The 22,930-nt window shown below is 41.2% G+C and overlaps 1 protein-coding gene across 25 annotated transcripts in view; it reads left to right on the forward strand.

Annotated features, from left to right (window-relative positions):
• LOC141162642 (uncharacterized) overlaps positions 1–22,715 on the forward strand; it is a 143,263-nt gene extending 120,548 nt beyond the window's left edge. For 24 of the 25 annotated variants that reach the window (XM_073648952.1, XM_073648955.1, XM_073648949.1 and 21 more), the window contains one exon: positions 14,451–22,715. In XM_073648952.1, coding sequence (XP_073505053.1) covers positions 14,451–19,078 — 4,628 coding nt within the window. In that variant the 3' untranslated portion in view covers positions 19,079–22,715. The remainder of the gene's footprint in view (positions 1–14,450) is intronic. The other variant, XM_073648944.1, reaches the window with a different exon arrangement.
• The last annotated feature ends 215 nt before the right edge of the window (positions 22,716–22,930 follow it).

Here is a 22,930-nt window from a genome sequence, read left to right on the forward strand (position 1 = left end):
TGGTCTTTGGTAGTTCCATTGGCTCTTGTACCCTCTGTTACCCTTCCAGGTTCCACTTCCATCAGCTGGTTCTCGGCAGTTCCTCAGCCTTCTTGTACCTTCTGCTACCAATCCAGGTTCCAGTACCGTCAGCTGGTTCTCGGCAGTGCCTTTGGCTTAGGTGCCTCCTTCTCGGTATCCAAGTTCCACCAACGTCTGCTGGTCCTTGGTAGTGCTTTATGGCACAGGTACCTCCTCCTTAGTAACCGGGTTCCAGTACCGTCAGCTGGTCCTCGGTAGTTCCATTGGCTCTTGTACCTTCTGCTACCCATCCGGGTTCCAGTACCGTCAGCTGGTTCTCAGCAGTTCCTCAGCCTTCTTGTACCTTCTGCTATCCCTCCGGGTTCCAGTACCGTCAGCTGGTTCTCGGCAGTGCCTTTGGCTTAGGTGCCTCCTTCTCGGTATCCGAGTTCCACCAACGTCTGCTGGTCCTTGGTAGTGCTTTATGGCACAGGTACCTCCTGCTTATTAACTGGGTTCCAGTACCGTCAGCTGGTCCTCGGTAGTTCCATTGGCTCTTGTACCTTCTGCTACCCATCCAGGTTCCAGTAACGTCAGCTGGTTCTCGGCAGTTCCTCAGCCTCCTTGCACCTTCTGCTATCCATCCGGGTTCCAGTACCGTCAGCTGGTTCTCGGCAGTGTCTTTGGTATGGGTACTCCCTCCTGCCCAGCCTGGTTCCAGCACGCCAGCTGTTTCCAGGTAGTGTCAACGTCACTTTGCCTCCAATACGTGGTCCTGTCGTGTTGCGGTCAGGTTAACCGACTCTATGGTGCTTGGGGTTTAGGTGACTCTATGTGGGCTGCGGGATCTGGCAATGAAGGCTGGTTCCATAGTGCTTATAGGAAGAGCACCCCCTGTAGGACTGTGGGTTTCGGTAACTGCGGCCGGCTTGCGGCCTTGCAACTTTTTTTTCATGGGTACCTTCTGCTACCCATCTGGTTTCCAGTACCATCAGCTGGTTCTCGGCAGTGCCTTTGGCTTAGGTGCCTCCTACTCGGTATCCGAGTTCCACCAATGTCTGCTGGTCCTTGGTAGTGCTTTATGGCACAGGTACCTCCTGCTTAGTAACCGGGTTCCAGTACCGTCAGCTGGTCCTCAGTAGTTCCATTGGCTCTTGTACCTTCTGCTACCCATCCGGGTTCCAGTACCGTCAGCTGGTTCTCGGCAGTTCCTCAGCCTTCTTGTACCTTCTGCTACATTTCCAAGTTCAATCTTTTTTAAATGGTTTTTGGTAATCACTCTGGATCTCCCTGACGACGACCCTGAAGACCACCCCGAAGAAGACGAGGACCCCGAAGATGATGACCCTGAAGATGACGACCCTGAAGATGATGACCCTGAAGACCACCCCAAAGAAGACAAGGACCCTGAAGACGACGACCCTGAAGACGACGACCCTGAAGACCACCCCGAAGAAGACAAGGACCCCGAAGACGACGACCCTGAAGACGACGACCCTGAAGACCACCCCAAAGAAGACCAAGAAGATGACCCTGAAGAAGATGACCAAGAGGACATAGAACAAGAAGACAACCACCAAGATACAGAAGAACAAGATACAGAAGACCAAGAAGCAGAAGAACAAGGAGCTGCAGAACAAAAAGCAGAACATTAAGCATAAAACTAAAAACCAGAGCAAAAGATATTATCTAAATTATAAGCAGAAGAAGACTAAGCAGTGTAGGGGGGTGTGTCCATTCCTCCTCGTGGTGCCCCTGGAAAAGATCTGCTGCTGCAGGCCAAACTGAACGCCGACTAATCCTGTTGTAAATCTTTTGTGACAGGCAGAATGGAAGGTGTAATCTTATAGATAACAACTACAGGAATGCCTGTCACAAATAAGAATATGATGAAGAAGAATATGAAGAAGATGAAGAAGTAGAATATGAAGAAGAATAATAGTTGAATAAGAAGAATATGAAGAATGGAAAAAAAAAGAATAATAGGAAAAAGGTGAAGAAGAAGAAGATGAATAAGGTGAAGAAGAAGTTGATGAAAAAGATGCTGATGCTGAGGATGATGAAGGAGAAAGTGTGGGAGAAGTAAAAAAGAAGGTGAAGAGCATGGAAGTAGTGAAACATAAATATCTGACAAAATATAAAAAAGCTTAACATAGTCAATATCTTTGTAACTCCGAACGTCTTAAAAAAAATATTAATTCCTGCTATTCCATTTGATTGGGCTAAACCTCTATGCCTTTATTGTCTCCCCCACCTCCCCCAATACATTCTACATTATTCTTAGTTGTTTTCCTTCATGTAGAATTAACCTACAAGGAAAGAAAGGGTTTATTTTCATTCCGATATTTGCGTCCCATTGACTTGCATTGGTTTCCGGTATCGGAATCGGCGATATCCGATATTTTTTCGGTATCGGTCCGATCTAATCCGATCCGATATTTCCCGATATCGGAAGGTATCGCTCAACACTAGTCATTACCCTTGTTGAAGACGAGAGGGGATCTTACTTCTTCCCAGGTAGATAAATATATTAGTTATAGAGATCTCTTGTATCGGCGCTTTCAAATAAGACACTCACTACATACTGTCTCAAGAGAATAGTCCTGTTTATTATTAGATGTCATCATATTATATACCCTAAGTAAAAGAGGGTAGGATTATGTAAAACGTGAAGGATTACGTAGATGATATGCGATCTTTGGCACAGAAAGTGAAGAACAATTACTTGCCAATTCTTCTGGAGGCTGTACATCCTTTCACACAGATAGTGTTCTGCTTACCACTAACCTTGGGTATAATCCAGGTTAAAGGATGTTTAGGGAGTTTCCTGGAATTGATATGTGGGCGAATAGGGATAATGTTCCTTGTGGACAGATTTAGGACAAGCATGATAATTGTAGGCTCTGTCAGTCAACTCTTAGGTGTGCATACAGGTCAATCTTGTGATTTTGGCAAAAACAAGATGAGCTGAATCGAGCAAGAACTCAGAGTAAATAGATTTCTTAAAGGCAATTACTGAACCATTATTTTAACAATTCCCCTCTTTTTATCATCTTGTCTAACTATCTGTCCCTCATGTTCCTACCTATTCCCTAGGCCTGCAAGATAACCCTACTTCACGATATCACGGAGCTAACCCTACGTATGCAGTGGGATGCCAGTCCTACTGTGCATCCATCCAGGTTAACTTGTTATCAGACCCACTATCCCTTACTTTCCCTATTTTTGCCAAGTAATCATCTTTAAATTTAACAAGGGATTATCATATATGTGTGCAGGACTATATAAGATAGTTGGGGGTAAATGTTACACAATGATTATAGGATTATATGATCTAGTATCTGTGACTAATAAGTTGTAGGAAGTTCATTATTTCTAGGGCTCCACGAATCAGGTTTACTTCAAACCAATGGTTTCCCGCAGGACATACAATCGGATAGGTCCGCTGCAGTCATCTTATTGCAGAAGAGGCATTTTCGCTGTACTGCAGTGATTATTGTAGTCATAACTTGAGTTTGCTTTACTTCAGAATCAGCATCAATTTTATTTCGGGTTTTACCAAAGCTGATTCTTTTGTATTAGTTCTTGTGGAACTTCTTGCAATGAGATGTGTAGATCCAGGTGGGTTTTCCCTCCACCTTCACCGAAGTAGACATTGTTAATTGGATTTGGTAAGTTCCTTCAGATGGTGGATCCAAGCTCTTTCTTATGTGTTTCCGTATCGTCACCCAGTCTCCGGGTTTGAGGCTGTGCGTGCCTTGCAAAGAGGAAGAATCTGGAATGGAACTAAAAACACGGTTATGAATCTGTTGTAACACAGTTTGCAAAGCCCCTACATATGATTTCATATTTGTATGTAAGGCCTGCAATTGTTGAGGAAAATAAAGTCCAGTCTTTGGTGGTCCCCCAAACAATATCTCATATGGGCTGAGACTAGTTTTTTTAATTGGGGTTACTCTGACAGAGTATAATGCTATAGGGAGACACTCAGTCCAAGGCTTTCCTGTTTCTGCCATTGCCTTTTGTATCTTTGATTTGAGTGTACCATTCAGCCTTTCCACCCTACCACTGCCTTGTGGGTGATAGGGAGTGTGGAAGGACTGTTGGATCCCTAAAGCATCCAAGATTTCCTGACAGACTTGAGAAGTGAAATGGCTGCCCCTGTCACTCTCTATTACTTCAGGAACTCCATATCGGCACACTGCTTCTGAGAGTAGTTTCTTAGCTACTGTTTTAGCGTTAGCTTTTGCAACTGGCCAGGCCTCTGGCAATGATGAAAACAAGTCAATGCAAACTAGCACATACTCATAGGTGCCCACCCTTGGAAGCTGTATGAAATCTATCTGCAGTCGCCGAAACGGGTACAATGGTCTCGCTGTGCACTTTGGTGGCACCTTCACCGTTTTTCCCACATTATGACATGCACAGATTATGCATCCCTGTACAAATTTAACAGCAGCATAATGGAATCCTGGTGCTACCCAATGGATTTTTACCTGACTTACCATTGCATCCTTGGACTGATGGGTTGGTCCATGAGAAAGAGTGCACATCATAGAGTACAGCGATCTCAGCAGACAGTACTTGCTATCTGCTCTCCACAGTCCATCCTTTCCCTGTTTAGCTGAGCGTTTCATCCATTCTTCTTTTTCTGGTGCAGCAGCCTGATCCTGTAGGCTCTGCAAGAGATCCAAATCCACACTCCCAGACACTTGCACAGTGTATGTTTCTACTGGGAGGGGCAACAGGGCTGCAGCTTTTGCAGCTGCGTCCGCCCTCCTGTTTCCCTCAGCCTCTTTTGTGCACTCTTTGGTGTGGGCTTGTACCTTTACAATAGCCACTTGTTTTGGCAACTCCAATGCCCTGAGGAGTTGAGCTACTGCTTCTGCATTCTTAATGGGTTTCCCAGAAGAACCAATAAACTTTCTGCTTTTCCATATGGGACCATAAGCATGGCAAATGCCAAATGCGTAGCAGCTGTCAGTAAAAACATTTGCAACCCTATGTTCTGCCATTATACACGCTTCAGCGAGTGCTTTGAGTTCAGCTTCCTGGGTAGACATTCTAGGACGCAATGCCTCCCTTTTCAATACCTCATTTTGGCTTGGCGTGTCTACGACCATTTAATTTATTAACCTCTCTCAAATCATGGACCATACAGTAGCCTACCGGCTGGCCCACGATTTGCTTCTTTTTCACTGGACATAGCGGAAAATTAAAAGGGGATCTACATTCCTTGATTATACCTTTTTCTAGGTATTTATTCACCTGTTGTGCAATTGCTTCTGTTTGCTCCTTGCTCAGGGGATGGTGTACCGGTACAACACCAGGTTTCAACCTAATTATCACTGGGGTTATTTTTAGCAGTGCAACATCTCTTTTATCCTGTACCCATAGTGCGGTTGGTACGTTACCAAGCATTTTCTGTATGTCGTCATCGAGACCTGTATCCACCTCCTTTTCAAGTTGGATTATTGACATCATTGTTGATATTGTTGCTTCAGATAATGGACCTGCAACGGTAACACCTTTCTTTCCAAATTTAATAATTGCATTCATTGCATTGAGAATGTCTGCACCTATCAAATTTCTAGGACATATATCTGAGACTAGTAGATGGGTACATAAGTCAATAGTATGGGCTATCTTAACATTTACAGGTTCAGTTTACTTTAGAGGGTCTATTGTACCTCCAGCTCCTATTCCTTGAATAATTCTCCCCGTTGTGTATCCATGCGGCATGTCCTCTTTTCTTAGAATCATAGAATCATAGAATCATAGAATGGTAGAGTTGGAAGGGACCTCCTGGGTCATCTGGTCCAACCCCCTGCTCAAAGCAGGATTTACTAAACCATCTCAGACAGATGTCTGTCCAGCCTCTGTTTGAAGACGTCCATTGAAGGGGAACTCACCACCTCTCGTGGCCGCCTGTTCCACTCATTAATCACCCTAACTGTCAAAAAGTTTTTTCTAATATCTAATCTGTGTCTCCTCCCATTCAGTTTCATCCCATTGCTTCTAGTCTTTCCTTGTGCAAATGAGAATAAAGATGATCCTTCTACAATGTGACAGCCCTTGACATATTTGTAGACAGCTATTAAGTCTCCTCTCAGTCTTCTTTTTTGCAAGCTAAACATTCCCAAATCCTGCAACCGTTCCTCATAGGACATGGTTTGCAGACCAGTCACCATTCTGGTCGCTCTTCTCTGAACTTGCTCCAGTTTGTCTATGTCTTTTTTAAAATGTGGTGCCCAAAACTGTACACAGTATTCCAGATGAGGTCTGACCAAAGAGGAGTAAAGACCGATAATGACTTCACGTGATCTAGACTGTATGCTTCTGTTAATACATCCCAGAATTGTATTTGCCTTCTTTGCTGCTGCATCACACTGTTGACTCATGTTCAGTCTATGATCTATTAGTATACCTAAGTCTTTTTCACATGTACTGTTGCTTAGCTCTATTCCTCCCATTCTGTATATGCTTTTTTCATTTTTATTGCCCAGATGTAGTACTTTGCATTTTTCCCTGTTAAAAACCATTCTGTTGGTTGCTGCCCACTGCTCCAGTTTATTTAGGTCTTTTTGAATCCTCTCTCTCTCTTCTCTAGTATTAGCTATCCCTCCTAGCTTTGTGTCATCAGCAAATTTAATCAGTTTACCCTCAATTCCTTCATCTAAATCATTGATAAAGATGTTGAACAATACAGGTCCCAGGACGGAGCCCTGTGGTATCCCACTTGAGACATTCATCCAGCTGGATGTGAAGCCATTTACAACCACCCTTTGAGTCCGATCACTAAGCCAGTTATGAATCCACCTAACAGTTGCCTGGTCCATTGCATACTTGGTCATTTTTTCAATAAGGATGGTGTGAGATACTTTGTCAAATGCTTTGCTGAAGTCAAGATATACTATATCTACAGCATTTCCCTGATCCACCCAGTCAGTGATTCTGTCATAGAAGGAAATTAAGTTAGTCTGACATGACTTGTTAGTTACAAACCCATGCTGACTCTGGTTAATCACTTCATTCTTATCCATGTACTTACATACATGTTGTTTAATAATTTGTTCAAAGATCTTTCCTGGTATAGAAGTCAGACTCACCGGCCTATAGTTCCCTGGGTCCACCTTCTTCCCCTTTTTGAAGATAGGAACAACATTTGCTCTTCTCCAGTCTTCTGGGACTTCTCCTGTTCTCCAAGAATTTTCAAAGATTATGGAGAGTGGTTCTAAAATTTCTTCTACGATCTCCTTCAGTACTCTGGGGTGTAATTCATCTGGACCTGGAGACTTGTACTCATTTATGTTAGCTAAATATTCCCTCACAATCTTTCTGTTTACAGATAACTTGGATTCCTCTATTCCTTTAAAAGGACAGTGAAGATCAGTTGATGTTACATTTTCTTTCTGAGAGAAAACAGATGCAAAATAGGAATTAAAAAGTTCGGCCTTCTCAACATCCTCTCTTACCATTTCTCCATTTTCATCCTGTAAAAATCCTATAGCATCTTTGACTTTTCTTTTACTTTTGACATACCCCCAAAATCCTTTTTTATTGCTTTTGACATCTCTTGCAAGCCTTAATTCATTGTCAGCTTTAGCTAACCTGATACGTGCCCTACAGGATCTGCAGACTGCATTATAATCTTCTTTAGATATGCCTCCCTCTTTCCATTTAATAAACATTTCTTTCTTTCTTTTTAGCATGTGTTTAAGTTCTGTGTTCATCCAGCCTGGTTTCCTTAAATGCTTCCCATTCTTCCTACTTTTCGGGATTGTTAACGATTGTGCTTTGAGAATCTCATTTTTAAAAATTTCCCATCCTTCCTGGAGATTTTTGTCCTTAAGGACATCCAGCCATTGGATCCCTCCTATTCTCTTTCTGAGTCTCTTAAAATCTGCCTTTCTAAAATCTAACCTTGAAGTTTGAGTCTTCACATGTCTTCCTCCTCTAGTTATCCAAAATTCTATAATAGCATGATCGCTGCCTCCTAGGGTCCCAGCCACCTTTACCTCCTCAACCATTTCCTCCCTGTTTATAAGGATTAGATCCAAAGTAGCAGATCCCCTTGTTTTCTCCCCTACCTTTTGGAAGATAAAGTTGTCAGCAAGAGAGGATAAGAATTTGCTTGACCTGTTAGTTTAACTTGAGAGAGATTCCCAACAAATGTCTGGATAGTTGAAATCTCCCATGACCACTACGTCATATTTTTTGGAGAACTTGGTCATTTGAAACATAAAGAGTTCATCCATATCTTCAGCTTGCCCAGGTGGCCTGTAGTAAATGCCTACAATGGTGTCCTTTCCGTTGTTCTCTCCTTGTATTCTTACCCAAACAGTTTCCACAGAACTCCCAGTCTCTGAAGCTTCAATCTCTGTGCAGATATACGCTTTTCTAGCATACAATGCGACACCTCCTCCTCGTTTATCAAGTCTGTTTCTTGCAAATAAGTTGTATCCTTTTAGCCTTTTATTCCAATCATGTGTATCGTCCCACCAAGTTTCAGTGATTCCAATGACATCATATTCCTTTTCCTGCGTTAGTAGTTCCAATTCTCCTTGTTTGTTGCCCATGCTTTGTGCATTTGTATAAAAACATTTTAGTTTGTGATTGGTTTCTCTTCCTCCCATATTTTTATTATTTAGATTGTTTTGTCTTTGTTCTTCCTTTCCACTTCCAGTAGCAGAGATCTCAATAGTATTTGTCAGCTGTATGGCTTTTTCTGGCCTTTTGCTTCCCTTCCCACATTGTTCTGGTATAAAGCTCTCCTGATGAGTGTAGCAAGGCGACTTCCAAATACATGTTTTCCAGTCTTCGTAAGGTGCACCCCATCTCTAGCAAGTAGTCCATCGTATAGGTAATTTATTCCGTGATCCAGAAATCCAAATCCTTGTTGACGGCACCATGGACGTAGCCAGTTGTTCACCTGTAGAATCTTATTCCACCTCATTATTCCATGGCCATCCACTGGGAGGATGGATGAGAAGACCACCTGCGCTCCCAATTCTTTCACTTTCTTGCCTAAGTCTTCAAAGTCACTGCAGATGGTTTCCAGGTCCTTTCTTGCGGTGTCATTTGTCCCCACATGTATTAGCAGGAATGGGTAGTGATCTGTAGGTCTGAAGAGTCTTGATATCCTGTCAGACACATCTTTAATTTTTGCTCCTGGAAGACAGCACATTTCTCTTGAGGTTATGTCTGGTCTGCAGATAGCGGCCTCTGTTCCTCTTAACAGGGAATCCCCCATGACCACCACTCTCCGTTTTTTCTTCACAACATTCTTCTTTCTCCATCCAGGAGGATTCTGAGGGCTTACAAGGTTATTCATTGCTGGCAAAGTCTTATTTTGCTGTATTTCTTCATGGTTCTCCTGCGTGAGAGCCTGGTACTGGTTCCTGAGCAGTATGGGTGCTGACTGCCTCTCGATCCTCCTGCTTCTGTGGGTCACTGGCTTCCATTCCTCTGTTTCGTCAGGTGCAGTTCGAATTTCTTCTCTATCTGAATCATGAAGAGATAATTCGGCTCTGTCTAAGAACTCTTCACCTTCCTTAATGATTTTCAAGGTAGTTAACCTCTCTTCTAGATTTCGCAACTTTTCTTCCAACAGGGACACAAGCTTGCATTTCTGGCATGTGAAGTTTGGCTTTTCCACTGGCAAGTCTGTGAACATGTAGCAGGATATGCAGCTCACCAAATGGCTCCTGGACTCTTCCATGTTCTTACTGTTAATGTTCTGAAAACAGTGAAAAAAGCTTAAAAAAAAAGTTCTTATGATAGTACGACTCGACCCGTGTCGATCAGACATTCAATTTGTTTCCCATTGGGAAATTTTAGTTGGGTTACTGCCATCGGACTTTCCCATGGGGGAACCACTATCATAGAATTGAATCGGGGGCTGCCAATTTCCTAGTCTGAAAAATCTTCCTCTGGTCCGGTGTTTGCAATGGTGACATAAGCTTGTCCTGTCCTTGCTCTTTGTCTATGCGGACAGTTACTTTTAATGTGACCTTTCTCACCACACCCAAAACAGAGACCTTTTTGTTTACAATCCTCTGGGTCCATTACTTTTTTCTTTTTCTCTACCCTTCCGCCTAAAGTAGTTTGAGTGGCTGACTTCACTGCATCCTTAATAGTGTCCTGAAAGGCATCTGGGTGTATATTTACCATAATTGGAGTGACCTTATCTTTCTTTTTGTCTTTTCTCTTATTGATGGCCTGTTCTAACCCTCTGAACTGAATGTTGATATTGACTGCTCCAAGGGGGCATATAGGCATTCTGGGCGCAGCTTAAACACCTCTGCCCTGAGGTCTTCTCTGAGACCAGTGATGAACATATTTTTCAGGAACCCTAACTCCCTTGGATTATTCAGATTATAGTCATGATCTTTGAACACAGCTACGCACCTAGCATGGAATTTGTCTACGGCTTCCTCGGGTTCTTGGAATATCTCTGGCAGCCCTGAGATAAGGCTTTCTGCCATTGCTTTAGTGACTGCATTCAACCGGAGAATAAACTGTTTCCCGGAGTCATCTGGTAACGCTAGTATACCATCTCCTTCATGGACTTGTTTAACTTTTTCAACAAGTGGTACTCCACCATTGAGATTACAAAGCGGTACCAGATCACTCCACGTAGTGTCATAGTTCTCAGCTACCCCTTTCACCGCCTTATAATATCCTATCGGATTTTTATACATGTCTGGAAAACTATTTGCCATTGATAATTGCTCTGACCTAGACCATGGTTTATACCAAGTGGTGGTATCTGTTTTTACCTGTTGTTCTGCATCCCCCTGTGTACCCCTGGTTGTTTGTGTAATGACTGGGAATGCAGCCATCTCTGGTTTTCTTTTGTCGAGATTACAGTTTTCACACTGAAATATTGTATTACTATCCTGACATCATGGACAGATCCATGTTTTAGAGCGTAATGCTATATTTCCCTTTAGCTGCTGTGTGCGGGGGGAGGGCTGTGGGCTGTGTGTGGAGTGATGGGTCAGTATCTGCACTGGGCATAAGAGTATGCGTGGGAGAGAGTTGGTAGGTGTTGTTCTCAGGGGAACTATGTTTTGTCTTTATTGGGGTTGAGAAACTGTCAGTAAATCTGGATGGGATCTCTGGGTAATAATTTCCTATAGCATAGGCTGGGGGGTTCTCAGGTGTACCCCAGACGAGCCCCCAAGGTGTACCAGGACTGATTGGGAGTGCTGGATACTGACAGGGATACTGATAACCCTGGTACGGTGGCATCATGGTAGGTTGTTGTGCGTAAGGGTAATGAGGTGAGTTTTGTGGGAGCTGTGATGGTATGGCAGGATACATCATGGGTGATGGGGAAGGAGATTGGAGAATCTGATTGGTTGACTCGTTCATTTATGGTATAGTGCTGGCACTATGTGTGGTTGTTGGGGATGTAGAAACCTCGGACAGTGATTTTTCCTTCTCAACACTTACACTTGACTCTGATCTATCACTTGACTCTGATCTATTCTCTGACGGAGCAGAGGGCGCAGCCTGGATTGGACCTTGTTCCCGACTGGGTGTCGGGGGTTGTCTGGTATGAGATCTATTTCTGATCACTACCTGATCAGTTTCATCATCATCATCGGGAATTAAAAGGGGATGATGTCTTTCGCTAGTCCTCAGCCAGGCTGCAACCTGCGCTCTGTACCCATGCTTATCAATCCATTCTGAATGTTCCTGACTGAACCATTTCCATCTCTCAGCATCAAGACATCCCTTGGCTGGCATATCAGCCCTTTTCAATATCCTTGTTGCATCCTTTACAGCTGCCCTGCCATGCTCCCTTCTCACCAGATCACACATGGTGCACCTCGGATCCTTATTCCTTGATCTGGAAATTCGAGCACCCATAACAGAACCTGTCAAGGGTCGCAACCCCTGTCTTCAGTATCCTGCTACACAATCAGCTGGATCAACCAGTCATGTACGTTAGCCAGTTACCCCTGACTCGAGGGCTATGAGCTGAACTGCAACTCTTTGCTCTGCTCTGATACTGAGATAAATTCGTCTAAACAAATAAATGTAGAGTATTAAAAACAAAACTGCTCCAAAGACAATCGCTATATATTCTTCATACATCTGGTTCAGAGTCTCCGCTAGAGAAGTATCCTACGTCTGTCCTTGAGGTTGTGCCAAGGTTGGCAAGATAACTATCATGAGTAACAGTATGCTGCCACACGGGCATATACCATCTATTCTCAACAATGTACTTCCACTCCTTGCCTATAGTGTGGGGGTGTGGTACAATATGACACGGGAAAACACGACATGTATTGTTATTTCTTCTGTACCAGTATGCATTCACAGGGCACAAATGTATTCTTTCCAGAAACCAAGCAGTATCTCTACGATGAGGCTTTCACTTTCTCACTACTGTAACCAAGCACAAACACTTTTCACAAGTCATGTATGCCTTTCCAGCCTATCAATTATTCATTTCTCTTAATCACCACTTCAATCATTAACACCTCCTCATTCTCCACCACAGCACTTCTCGTACTCCAATTCCTATAAAAATTCTCTAGGGCAACTGGGCAGAACAATTTTATATCCTGTGAATCCTGGATTCTATTTATTACTCCAGCTAGATCAATATCACAATATTCATAAATGGTATAAGGTTATACAAAACAATGTCTGTTAATATTCGCGTATACCAATGTAAAGAATGTATTATCTTCCTCCCGTAGCCCCCAACCTTCAGATTCCACACTAATCTCGCAGCTACCTAAGATGCGTGACAGCTCCATTGTTGTATTTGCTAAACAGAGTACTACACACGCATTCAGCGCACGTCATCTAATTATTTATATTTCGGACCTCATCACTACGTAGCATGTACTTAACACAGTTATACATAATATAGACCGTTAGTTAAGGTGTAAGCAGCAATAATTAGGAATTAAAAATAAATGAGATAGTATATATGGAATATGTGGAGTGGTTAATGAATGCAAAAATGCAATATAATCTATATTAGTAATACTATAATTATATTAGAAATTATTAGAAATTGTTAGAAATTAAATATATATAAAAATTAATTAAATAAAAAATTGCTACCTGAGGATTTTCCGTTCAAGATCCCCGGATACTGACCTAGGTCGACCCCACCTCTCCTGGAGAGAAATATGCTTAGAGTGTTAAAGCCACTCACTTACCCGGCCGGGGTTTGTTTCTGTTCGGGATAGAGGTAAACCTGTTGTTCAGTCTCACACGAAGTTAAAAAGAAAATAGATCTCTCTGGGGCCTCCAACTGTTGAAGACGAGAGGGGATCTTACTTCTTCCCAGGTAGATAAATATATTAGTTATAGAGATCTCTTGTATCGGCACTTTCAAATAAGACGCTCACTACAGACTGTCTCAAGAGAATAGTCCTGTTTATTATTAGATGTCATCATATTATATACCCTTAGCAAAAGAGGGTAGGACTATGTAAAACGTGAAGGATTACGTAGATAATATGCGATCTTTGGCACAGAAAGTGAAGAACAATTACTTGCCAATTCTTCTGGAGGATGTACATCCTTTCACACAGATAGTGTTCTGCTTACCACTAACCTTGGGTATAATCCAGGTTAAAGGATGTTTAGGGAGTTTCCTGGAATTGATATGTGGGAGAATAGGGATAATGTTTCTTGTGGACAGATTTAGGACAAGCATGATAATTGTAGGCTCTGTCAGCCAACTCTTAGGTGTGCATACAGGTCAATCTTGTGATTTTGGCTAAAACAAGATAAGCTGAATCGAGCAAGAACTCAGAGTAAATAGATTTCTTAAAGGCAATGCTAATTACTGAACCATTATTTTAACACCCTGGAAATGATGTTTCTTAACATATTTCCCAGGAAAATCCATTTTGGTTTTGTTTTTGTATGTTTTATTGTGAGTCCGTAAAAGTGGCGTAATACTCTGACAACGTTGTTGACAGCAGTTACCTGGGAGTCAGAAATGCTTCCAGGGGTCTTCCCCATGCTGTTCCCATGTCATTTGAGCACTGTTCCCATCTATTTGGGCAATTGTTAGGACCGCTGCAAGAGGGGGGAGCCGCCGGAAAAATGCTCGAGTTTCCCATAGACTTACATTGGGCTCATTGCTCGGGTCGATCACCAGAGTATTCCAATGTGCTCGACCCGAGCATCGAGTACCCGAGCATTTTAGTGCTCGCTCATCACTACTGCCTACGTCAGCATTGGACATTGTGTACGTCTGCATTCTTTTTCCATCCCTGAGAGTTTAGACTCTTTACTGTTTTGAGCCATTACATCCAACATTATGTTTAAAGGGTTGTACTCACTTCATCCACAACAACCCCTTACAAAATATGTTAATTTTATAATTTTCTGTTATTTTTTTTTCATGCATTAAAAATCAATATAAAATTGGAATATATTGCTTATTATTTATATTTATTTTACAGATAAAATTGCCTGCTTCATGGATCTTCTCAAGAAAATTGATTTCCAGAATTACTATATATCCAAGCTTACATTAAAAAAAGTTCTCGACATTGGCGCTGAATGTTTGCCACCATCCATTCCTCGTGGGGAAAATGTGGCTTGGTATTTTATAAGAAAACTGATGTCACTGCACGAGGAAGCAAGAAATATCAGCACAATAGAGCACAGAGCAGAAATAAGCGGCGATGACCATTTTATGCTGGATGTGGACAGTGACTTGTCAGATGCTATCCACCCATTAGACTTACAGTGCGCTATCTTCCACTGCTCAGATCATTTCCTGCAGCAGGAGATGATATCAAAAATGTCCATGTGTCAGTTTTCTGTCCCTCTGCTGCTGCCGGCTATCGATAGTCCAGACTACACCTTCATGTTGTGGGCAATGAGGGGAATAGTAAAGAAATGGAGACCTCAGTCCCTGGCAGAGAGCAAAGGTTTTCGGGAAGAACACTTGGTGAACATCCCCATGCCAACATTTTCTTTTGTGAGACTGGGAAGATGCCGGCTTTCTAAATCTAAAATTCTCAACCAAGTTCTGAGTTCCACACAACATTGCCAAGACATCTTTGTTCACAGAGACATGGAAGGTGGAAATGTGGAAAGGACTCTTTCGTTGGGGCTGGTGGAGATATCTTGGTACTTTCCTGCTGGTAAAGGCATCTTTGCTGAACCTGTTGCTGTTACAAACCTTCGTGGGGCATTAGAGAGCAACCTGAAGCCATTCAGCTTTCTAGCAGAGATATCTTCATTTGTTGTTGTCTTTCTGGAAACAATCAGTAAGTCTCATTGTGAATTATTACTGAGATATAAAAACTCCAAAACCAAGTATCTCTTCATTATTGTCCCGGAAGAGCAAAAGAGCAAAGCAGAAAGAGAAGAGATGATAAAATCAGTGATGACCATGAGTGAAAGAAAAGAGGACAATGTCTTAGTAATTACGAAAACTACAAATGAAGCAACTATTGTTAAGAAGATTCGCTCGGCTCTGCTGAAGTTACAGAAGAAAAATGCTAATAATCTCAGTATAGAAAACATGGCCCATACAGCAACAGAGCAAGAGATCTGTGTAGATGAACACAATGCGGAATGTCAGGCCGCCAAAGAACAAGCCATGAAAATAACTCCAGAGATCTGTGACGTCGTTCAGTATAAAGGGAAAACAATGACGCTACAAGCGCAACTTCTCAAAGACTTGTCAAAGCTGGAAAAAGAATGTTGTCAGATGAAAAAGCAGGGAAATAGGAACGGGGAAGAATACAAATCTGAACTGAGACGTAAATGTGATGAGATACGGAGCAAACAGTGGAAATGTGAAATCCCGGAAGGAATTGATCATTTTATAAAAGGAATTGAGACAAACAATCGATGGGAAAAGCTTTATTTTTTAAGTTGGTTAAAATATTATTTGGACCTGGCAGCAAGGAAAACTCTCACATCTTTACAGCAGGAATACAAGGAGAAATATTCCCAGGCCAATGAATCCAAAGAGCTGAAAGAAATTGATCAGAAGATATCAGACAGCTCATTAGGAATCGAGCATTTCCTGAGAGAGGTGTCTCAGTTCTATGAGGTTTGGCACATTATGGGGAAAAAAAAGTATCTACATAAAGAACGCATCAATCTTCCTGAATCAGGAGCCAATCTTCTGCTTGATGGCTTCCCACTAGAACTGATTAATGGAGATGCCTCCAGGATCCCTGTGCAGTGGGTAACAGATGTTCTCAATATAGTGAACACTAAGACAGGTGGCCAAAGTAGAATTAGGGTAATAACTGTGCTGGGAGTACAGAGCACGGGGAAGTCCACCCTTCTGAACACCATGTTTGGTCTACAGTTCCCTGTAGCCAGTGGACGATGTACACGAGGAGCCTTCATGACTCTTATTAAAGTAAAAAAGAACCTCTCCAAGGAGATAGGCTGTGAGTTCCTCCTGGTCATCGATACCGAAGGGCTAAAAGCTCCTGAGCTGGATTCTCTGGAGGACAGTTATGAACATGACAATGAGTTGGCCACATTAGTGGTTGGGTTGAGTGACATCACTATAGTCAACATGGCCATGGAAAATACAGCAGAAATGAAGGACATTTTACAGATTGTTGTCCACTCTTTTCTAAGAATGAAGGAAATTGGGAAGAAGCCTAATTGCCAGTTTGTTCATCAGAATGTGAGTGATGTGTCGGCTCCTGTAATGAACATGAGAGACAGGAATAAGCTGCTGGAACAACTAAATGAAATGACCAGAACCGTGGCAACCATGGAGAAGAAGCCTCAATATAAGGTATTTAATGATGTTATGGGGTATGATTCAGAGCACCACCATTGGTACATTCCCAGTCTGTGGCAGGGGGTGCCACCGATGGCTCCTGTCAGTGCTGGATACAGTGAAAGCGTTGCGGAAATGAAACAAAATTTACTAAAACTGATTAAAGAAAGCCAAACTAAGCCACAAACCATTCCTGAATTTGTTAGATGGATGGAAGATTTATGGAATGCTGTCAAACATGAGAACTTTATATTCAGTTTCCGTAACAGCTTGGTTGCCAGTGCCTACAACAAACTGTCCATGCACTATTCTGAATTAGAATGGAAATTCAGCAAATTGATCCATGAATGGTTCACCAATACTGAAACTGTTATCAAGAACCAATCTGCAGAAACTTTGGAAAACAAAGGTAAAGAATGTTGTATCAAGTTGGAAAGCCTCATTTCAGCTGAGCAAAATAAGTTAATAACGTGGGTGGAAGATTATTTCCAACATGAAAAAGATTGTGTCTATTTAATTAAACACAAAGAAGACTTTAAAATCAGTGCAAAGAGGCTCGGAGAGAACCTTAGACAGTCCTCATACGAGAAATACAACAATGCAATCCAAATTCAAAAACAGCAACTCAACATTAAAAATGTTCGTATGCAGTACATTGAGAAGATTGAACAGAAAGTGTCCAGCCTGGTGGAGGAATGTAGAAAGAAAAGACATCAACTGGATGAGGAAAATATGGAGAAGGAGTTTGAGAATATGTGGCAACATACGGTGGAAGAGTTAAAAGTGAAACCCCTTCTACCTCATGATGTGGAGAAGGACATGCTACTAGAGCTAACCAAGACCATGAGAGACAAAGGATCAGCCGTCAACGAAAGACTAAATAAAACACAACATTTGCCAAAACCAAATGAAAAGTCTGGTGTTGGGAAGAAAAAAGGATGGACTGCATATTTCAAAAACATTTTTAAAAGATTTACAGGAACTGAAAAAGATGAGATAATGTTTGAATCTATAATAATTAAATGTTGCAAATATTCTAAAGAACAATCCGGTCGAGATGTTGACTATGACGACACCTACTGCAAACATCTGCTGAACATAATTGATGATGATCTTAAAGAGAAGTCGAATATTTCAGCTGAAGTTGAGCTTGATATAAAATTGAACATTTTAGGACACGCTGTAGAAGATTTCCAGAAGATGCATAATAACTTCGTAAAGAAGAATGACCCTTATCTACAGCTGAAAACATTGAAATCTGAATACTTTAACACATTTATGAATGTTTTCCAAGAGAAGAATGAAAGCCAGAATCTTGCCAGACGAATCTATGACACTTGTCTAAAACCAGCAGTAATTGATTACACCATTAGAAATCTAGGCATCGAGCTCGTAGATGACATCATGAATTCTGAAGGATCTAAGACATACACCTCTCGTACATTTTTCCAGTACACTGTTCTCCTAAATCTACTGGAAGAAAATATTTTTGAAAAATATACAGAATATTCAGCAAACTACGAAGAGTTTGTGAAAAACTGGATTTTGGAATATATTAAAGACAAATACAAAAACTTCAACTCAATACAAAGCATTATCCTGTCACGTATTACAAAAAAGATAGAAACATTACTTAACAATACTGACATGTGGAATCAGTCAAAGAATGTGGAAGGTTTTCTTGATGGTTTTCAGGAGGAACTGAGCAGTGATTTGGTATTTCCACAGGAAAAAGTGAAAGCAATTCTCTTCCAAAACTCAGCAAACACAAAAGAGTTTATAAAAAATCTGAAAAACTTCATGACTGACATAAAAGAAGAAATCATATCAGAAACTAAATTTCAGAGTGTGGAAGCGATTCTTTCCAGAGTAACAGTGAAACCCCAAGACGTGCTGTTTAAGAAGGTGTTTGGATGTGGAAATCAGTGTCCATTCTGTAAGGTCCCCTGTGAGGCCGGAGGTGAAGAACACAAAGAACATTTTGCCTCGGTACATCGACCTGATGGATTAGGAAGGTACAGATGGACATTAACATCTATTCTTTCTCATGACATTTGTACAACCTCTGTCTGTGGAAATACATCATTTACTAATAAAGATGCACAATTCCATCCCTTTAAGAGATATAAAGAGATTTATCCTGATTGGAAAATCCAGCCTGACCCCAGCATCGAAGCCTCGGATTACTGGAAATTTGTTCTTAAGGAGTTCAATGACCAATTTGCAGAAGAGTATAATGCCAAACCAGCTAAACACCCCGAAGAGTGGAACAATCTGACCAAGGAAATGGCGATAGAAAGTCTCAAGAAAACCTTCAACATGTAAATAATGAGAAGCAGGAACATGTGCGGATGAGCGCTGAATCCTTTCTACGAAGGCTGACGATCCCTTGCGATGTCTCTCTGATGACTATTTAAGGCTCAGACCCAACGTTGGCTTTATAAAAGCTTTATCAGATCCGACGTGTCATCTCCTCTTCTGCTGTTACACACGTCCATATACAGCTCAGTATATATTCCTGCTGATACGGATCACTATAGCTTCACAATAGCCTTTTGCTGCATCGGCTGCACCTCTACTTATACTACAACGGGCGCAGTGAAACAGCGAAAATCATTTCATGTTAAGATACAGCAGAAACTGTAAAAGAATGTGCTAAAGTGGTAGAAACATTATTGTCTCGTGTCAAACTCTATAAGTGCCTTGTCTTCTTATCCAGAGATAATTATGCGCCATGTTATTTTTCATGCCTAAAAAATAAGGCTCTGTTCAGTTGGAAATGCAAAGAGGAACTCTAGTTATACATTTGCAGTCATGGCCGAAAGTGGTGTCACCCTTGATATTGTTCCAGAAAATGAAGTATTTCTCCAGGAACATTATCACAATTACACCTGTTCGGTTATACACAGGTTTATTTACTTTGTGTTTATTGGAACAACACAAAAAAACTGAAAAAAATGCAAATTGGACATAACTTCACACTAAACCCCAAAAATGGGCCGGACACAATTGTTGGCACCCTCAGCTTAATATTTGGTTACACCCTTTGGAATAAACAACTGCAATCAATTTCTTCCTATAACCATCAGCTTCTTACTTCTCTCAGCTGAAATCTTGGACTCTTCTTACAATTGTCTCCAGGTCTCTCATATATGAAGACGTCTTCTCCCTGCAGCAATTGTAAGATCTCTCCACAGGTGATCAATGGGATTTAGATCCGGACTCATTGCTGCCACTTCAGAACTCTCCAGCGCTTTGTTTCCATCCATTTCTGGGGCTTCTTGAAGTATGTTTGGGGTCATTGTCCTGCTGGAAGACCCATGACCTAGGACGCAAACCCAGCTTTCTAACACTGGACACTACATTGCCACACAAAATCCTTTGGTAATCTTCAGATTTCATGATGCCTTGTACACAGTCAAGACACCCAGTGCCAGAGGGAGAAAAACAACCGCAAAACATCTGTGACCCTCCACCATATCTGACTGTAGGTGCTGTGTTCTTTTATTTGTAGGCCTTATTCTGTTTTTGATAAACAGTAGAATGATGTGCTTTAAAAAAAAGATCAATCCTGGTCTCATCTGTCCACAAGATGCTTTCTTAGAAGGATTTTGGCTTACTCACGTACATTTTGGCAAACTGCAGTCTAGCTTTTTCATGTCAGCAGTGGGGTCCTCCTGGGTCTCCTACCATAGCATTTTATTTCATTGACATGTGGACAGATAGTTCGCGCTGACACTGATGCACCCTGAGCCTGCAGGACAGCTGGAATTTCTTTAGAACTTGTTTGGTGCTGCTTATCCACCATCCAGACTATCCTGCTTGTAACCTTTCATCAATTTTTCTCTGCCGTCCACATCCAGGGAGATTAGTTACAGCGCCATGGGTTGTAAACTTCTGGATTATGTTGCGCACTGTGGACAAAGGAACATTAAGATCTCTGGAGATGGACTTGTATCCTTGAGATTGTTGATATTTGTCAATTTTGGTTCTCAAGTCCTCAGACACTTCTCTTCTCCTCTTTCTGTTCTCTGTGCTTAGTGTGGCACATACAGACACACAATGCAAATAATGAGACACCTTTTCCCTTTTTATCAGGTTTCAAGTGCGATTTTCACATTGTCCACACCTGTTACTTGCCACGGGTGAGTTTGAACGAGCATCACATGCTTAAAACAAAGTTGTTTACCCACAATTTTGGGAAAGGTGCCAACAATTTTGTCCGGCCCATTTTTGGTTTTATGTGTAAAATTATATCCAATTTGTCTTTTTTTTCTCTGCTCTTTTGTGTTTTTTCCAATACACAGAAAGGAAATAAAGATATGTATAACAAAACACGTGTAATAGTAGTCGTTTCATTTTGTGGAACAATATCAAGGGTGCCAACACTTTCGGCCATTACTGTAAATGGCATAAATCAACATTGTTTTTTTTTTTATTATATTGAAAAGTTTAAAAGTGCGAATGACTTTGCTTTTCAACACAGTGAGATCTCCCACACACACGCGCACCATATACTGTGTGATATAGGCTCTTTAAATATAGACGTTAATGGACAACATATGATACGGCTTATACAAATGTAGCAATCTTTAAAGGGGTGACCTCATTTTCACATCATTTCACAACCCGGCCGTTACCTGCTGATCCTAGCTCTTTCTCTCCAACGCTTTTATGCTCGGATCCAGCAATCTAGCCAGATTCACAGCAGTTCTTGGAAGTGGCCACCTATGAAATGGCTGGTAGCCTTAGTAATGAGCTGTAAAGCGACAGAAATAAAAATCCTTCCATACTTGAGAACAAAGGAATTTTTTAATAATTGTTAAATTCTTGAAAAAAAATTCCATTAGTGACGACGAGACAACCCCTTTAAATAGTATCAAACCCTTTAAGTACTATGCTTCTTTTTATGAATTAATAGTACAAGTGAAGATAAAAAAAAAAAAACCTCAAAAATCTTAAAAACTGCCTAAATTCGTCAACCAAAACATCTGCAAAGCCTATAAAAGCCGATGGAGAGGAGAGGGGAGTGGCCGGAGGGAGATAAAGGCCGAGCTCACAAAGGGACAATGCTGCAGCTTCTAATGCAGAGCGGAAAAAATAACTGCTGTAATATGCAGGATACAAGTCAATGGCCATAAAGAAAATAAATCGTAACCATAAAAAGTGCAACTCACTATGAAAAAACGAGTCATTATACAGCTCTGAGAAAAGTTATAGTGCTCAGAATTTGATGACCGCCCAAAAAAAAGTGATGCAAAGTTTTTCCAAAGTAGTAAAATATAAAAAAAAATATATAAATTGGGCACCACTGTAATTGCATTGAACTGTAGAATAAAGATTACATGTCCAAATACAGTGAAAGTATACAGATCATCTAGAACTGAAGGCTGTTTGTCCATTTAACTTTGCAAAAAAGTGTAATAAAAATGATCATGAAGTCGTTCATTCCGCACAATAGTACCAACGACAACGACATGTCGCCGTGAAAAAAAAATAAGCCTTACGTGGCTCTGCTGATGGAAAAATACTAAACTTATGGCTCTCAGAATATGGTGGAACAAAAGAAAATTAGTTTTTTTTTTTACAAACAGTATTTATCGTACAAAAGAAATAAAACACAAAAAAACAATATAAACTTGGTTTCACCATAATTGTATTTAACCGCAGAATGAACGTAACACTTCATTTACAGCACGGCGAATGGAGTAATGTTTAATATGTAAAATAACAAATGGCGGAATTTCTTTTCTTTTCTATTCCTGCCCATAAAGAGTTAAATGAATAAAAAAAATGGTTCCACTGACGAAGACAACTCATCCTGCAGAAAACAAGCCTTCATATGGTTTCATGAAAACAAAATGTTATAAATGCTTCATCCTGAAGCCCAAATGAGGTCAGTCCTTTAAGGACTAAAGATTGCTATATCTGTACATTAGGACCACAAACCAAATTAGGACCAAGAACTAGTGATGAGCGAGTATGTTCAGTTAACCCTTTCGGCGAGTATGCTCGGGCGAGTACTGAGTATCTTCATCGTGCTCGGTGATATGTCTGAATCACTCCCGTGTGCATGATTTGTTACTGTTTGACAGCTTTAATACATGTGAGAATGCCTAACAAACAGACATTCCTCACATGTATTAAAGCTGTCAAACAGTCGCAAATCATGCACAC

The sequence above is a fragment of the Phyllobates terribilis genome, unplaced genomic scaffold (assembly GCF_046119375.1).
Source record: "Phyllobates terribilis strain yellow unplaced genomic scaffold, ASM4611937v1 Scaffold_9__5_contigs__length_417890890, whole genome shotgun sequence".
Lineage (NCBI taxonomy): Eukaryota > Metazoa > Chordata > Amphibia > Anura > Dendrobatidae > Phyllobates > Phyllobates terribilis.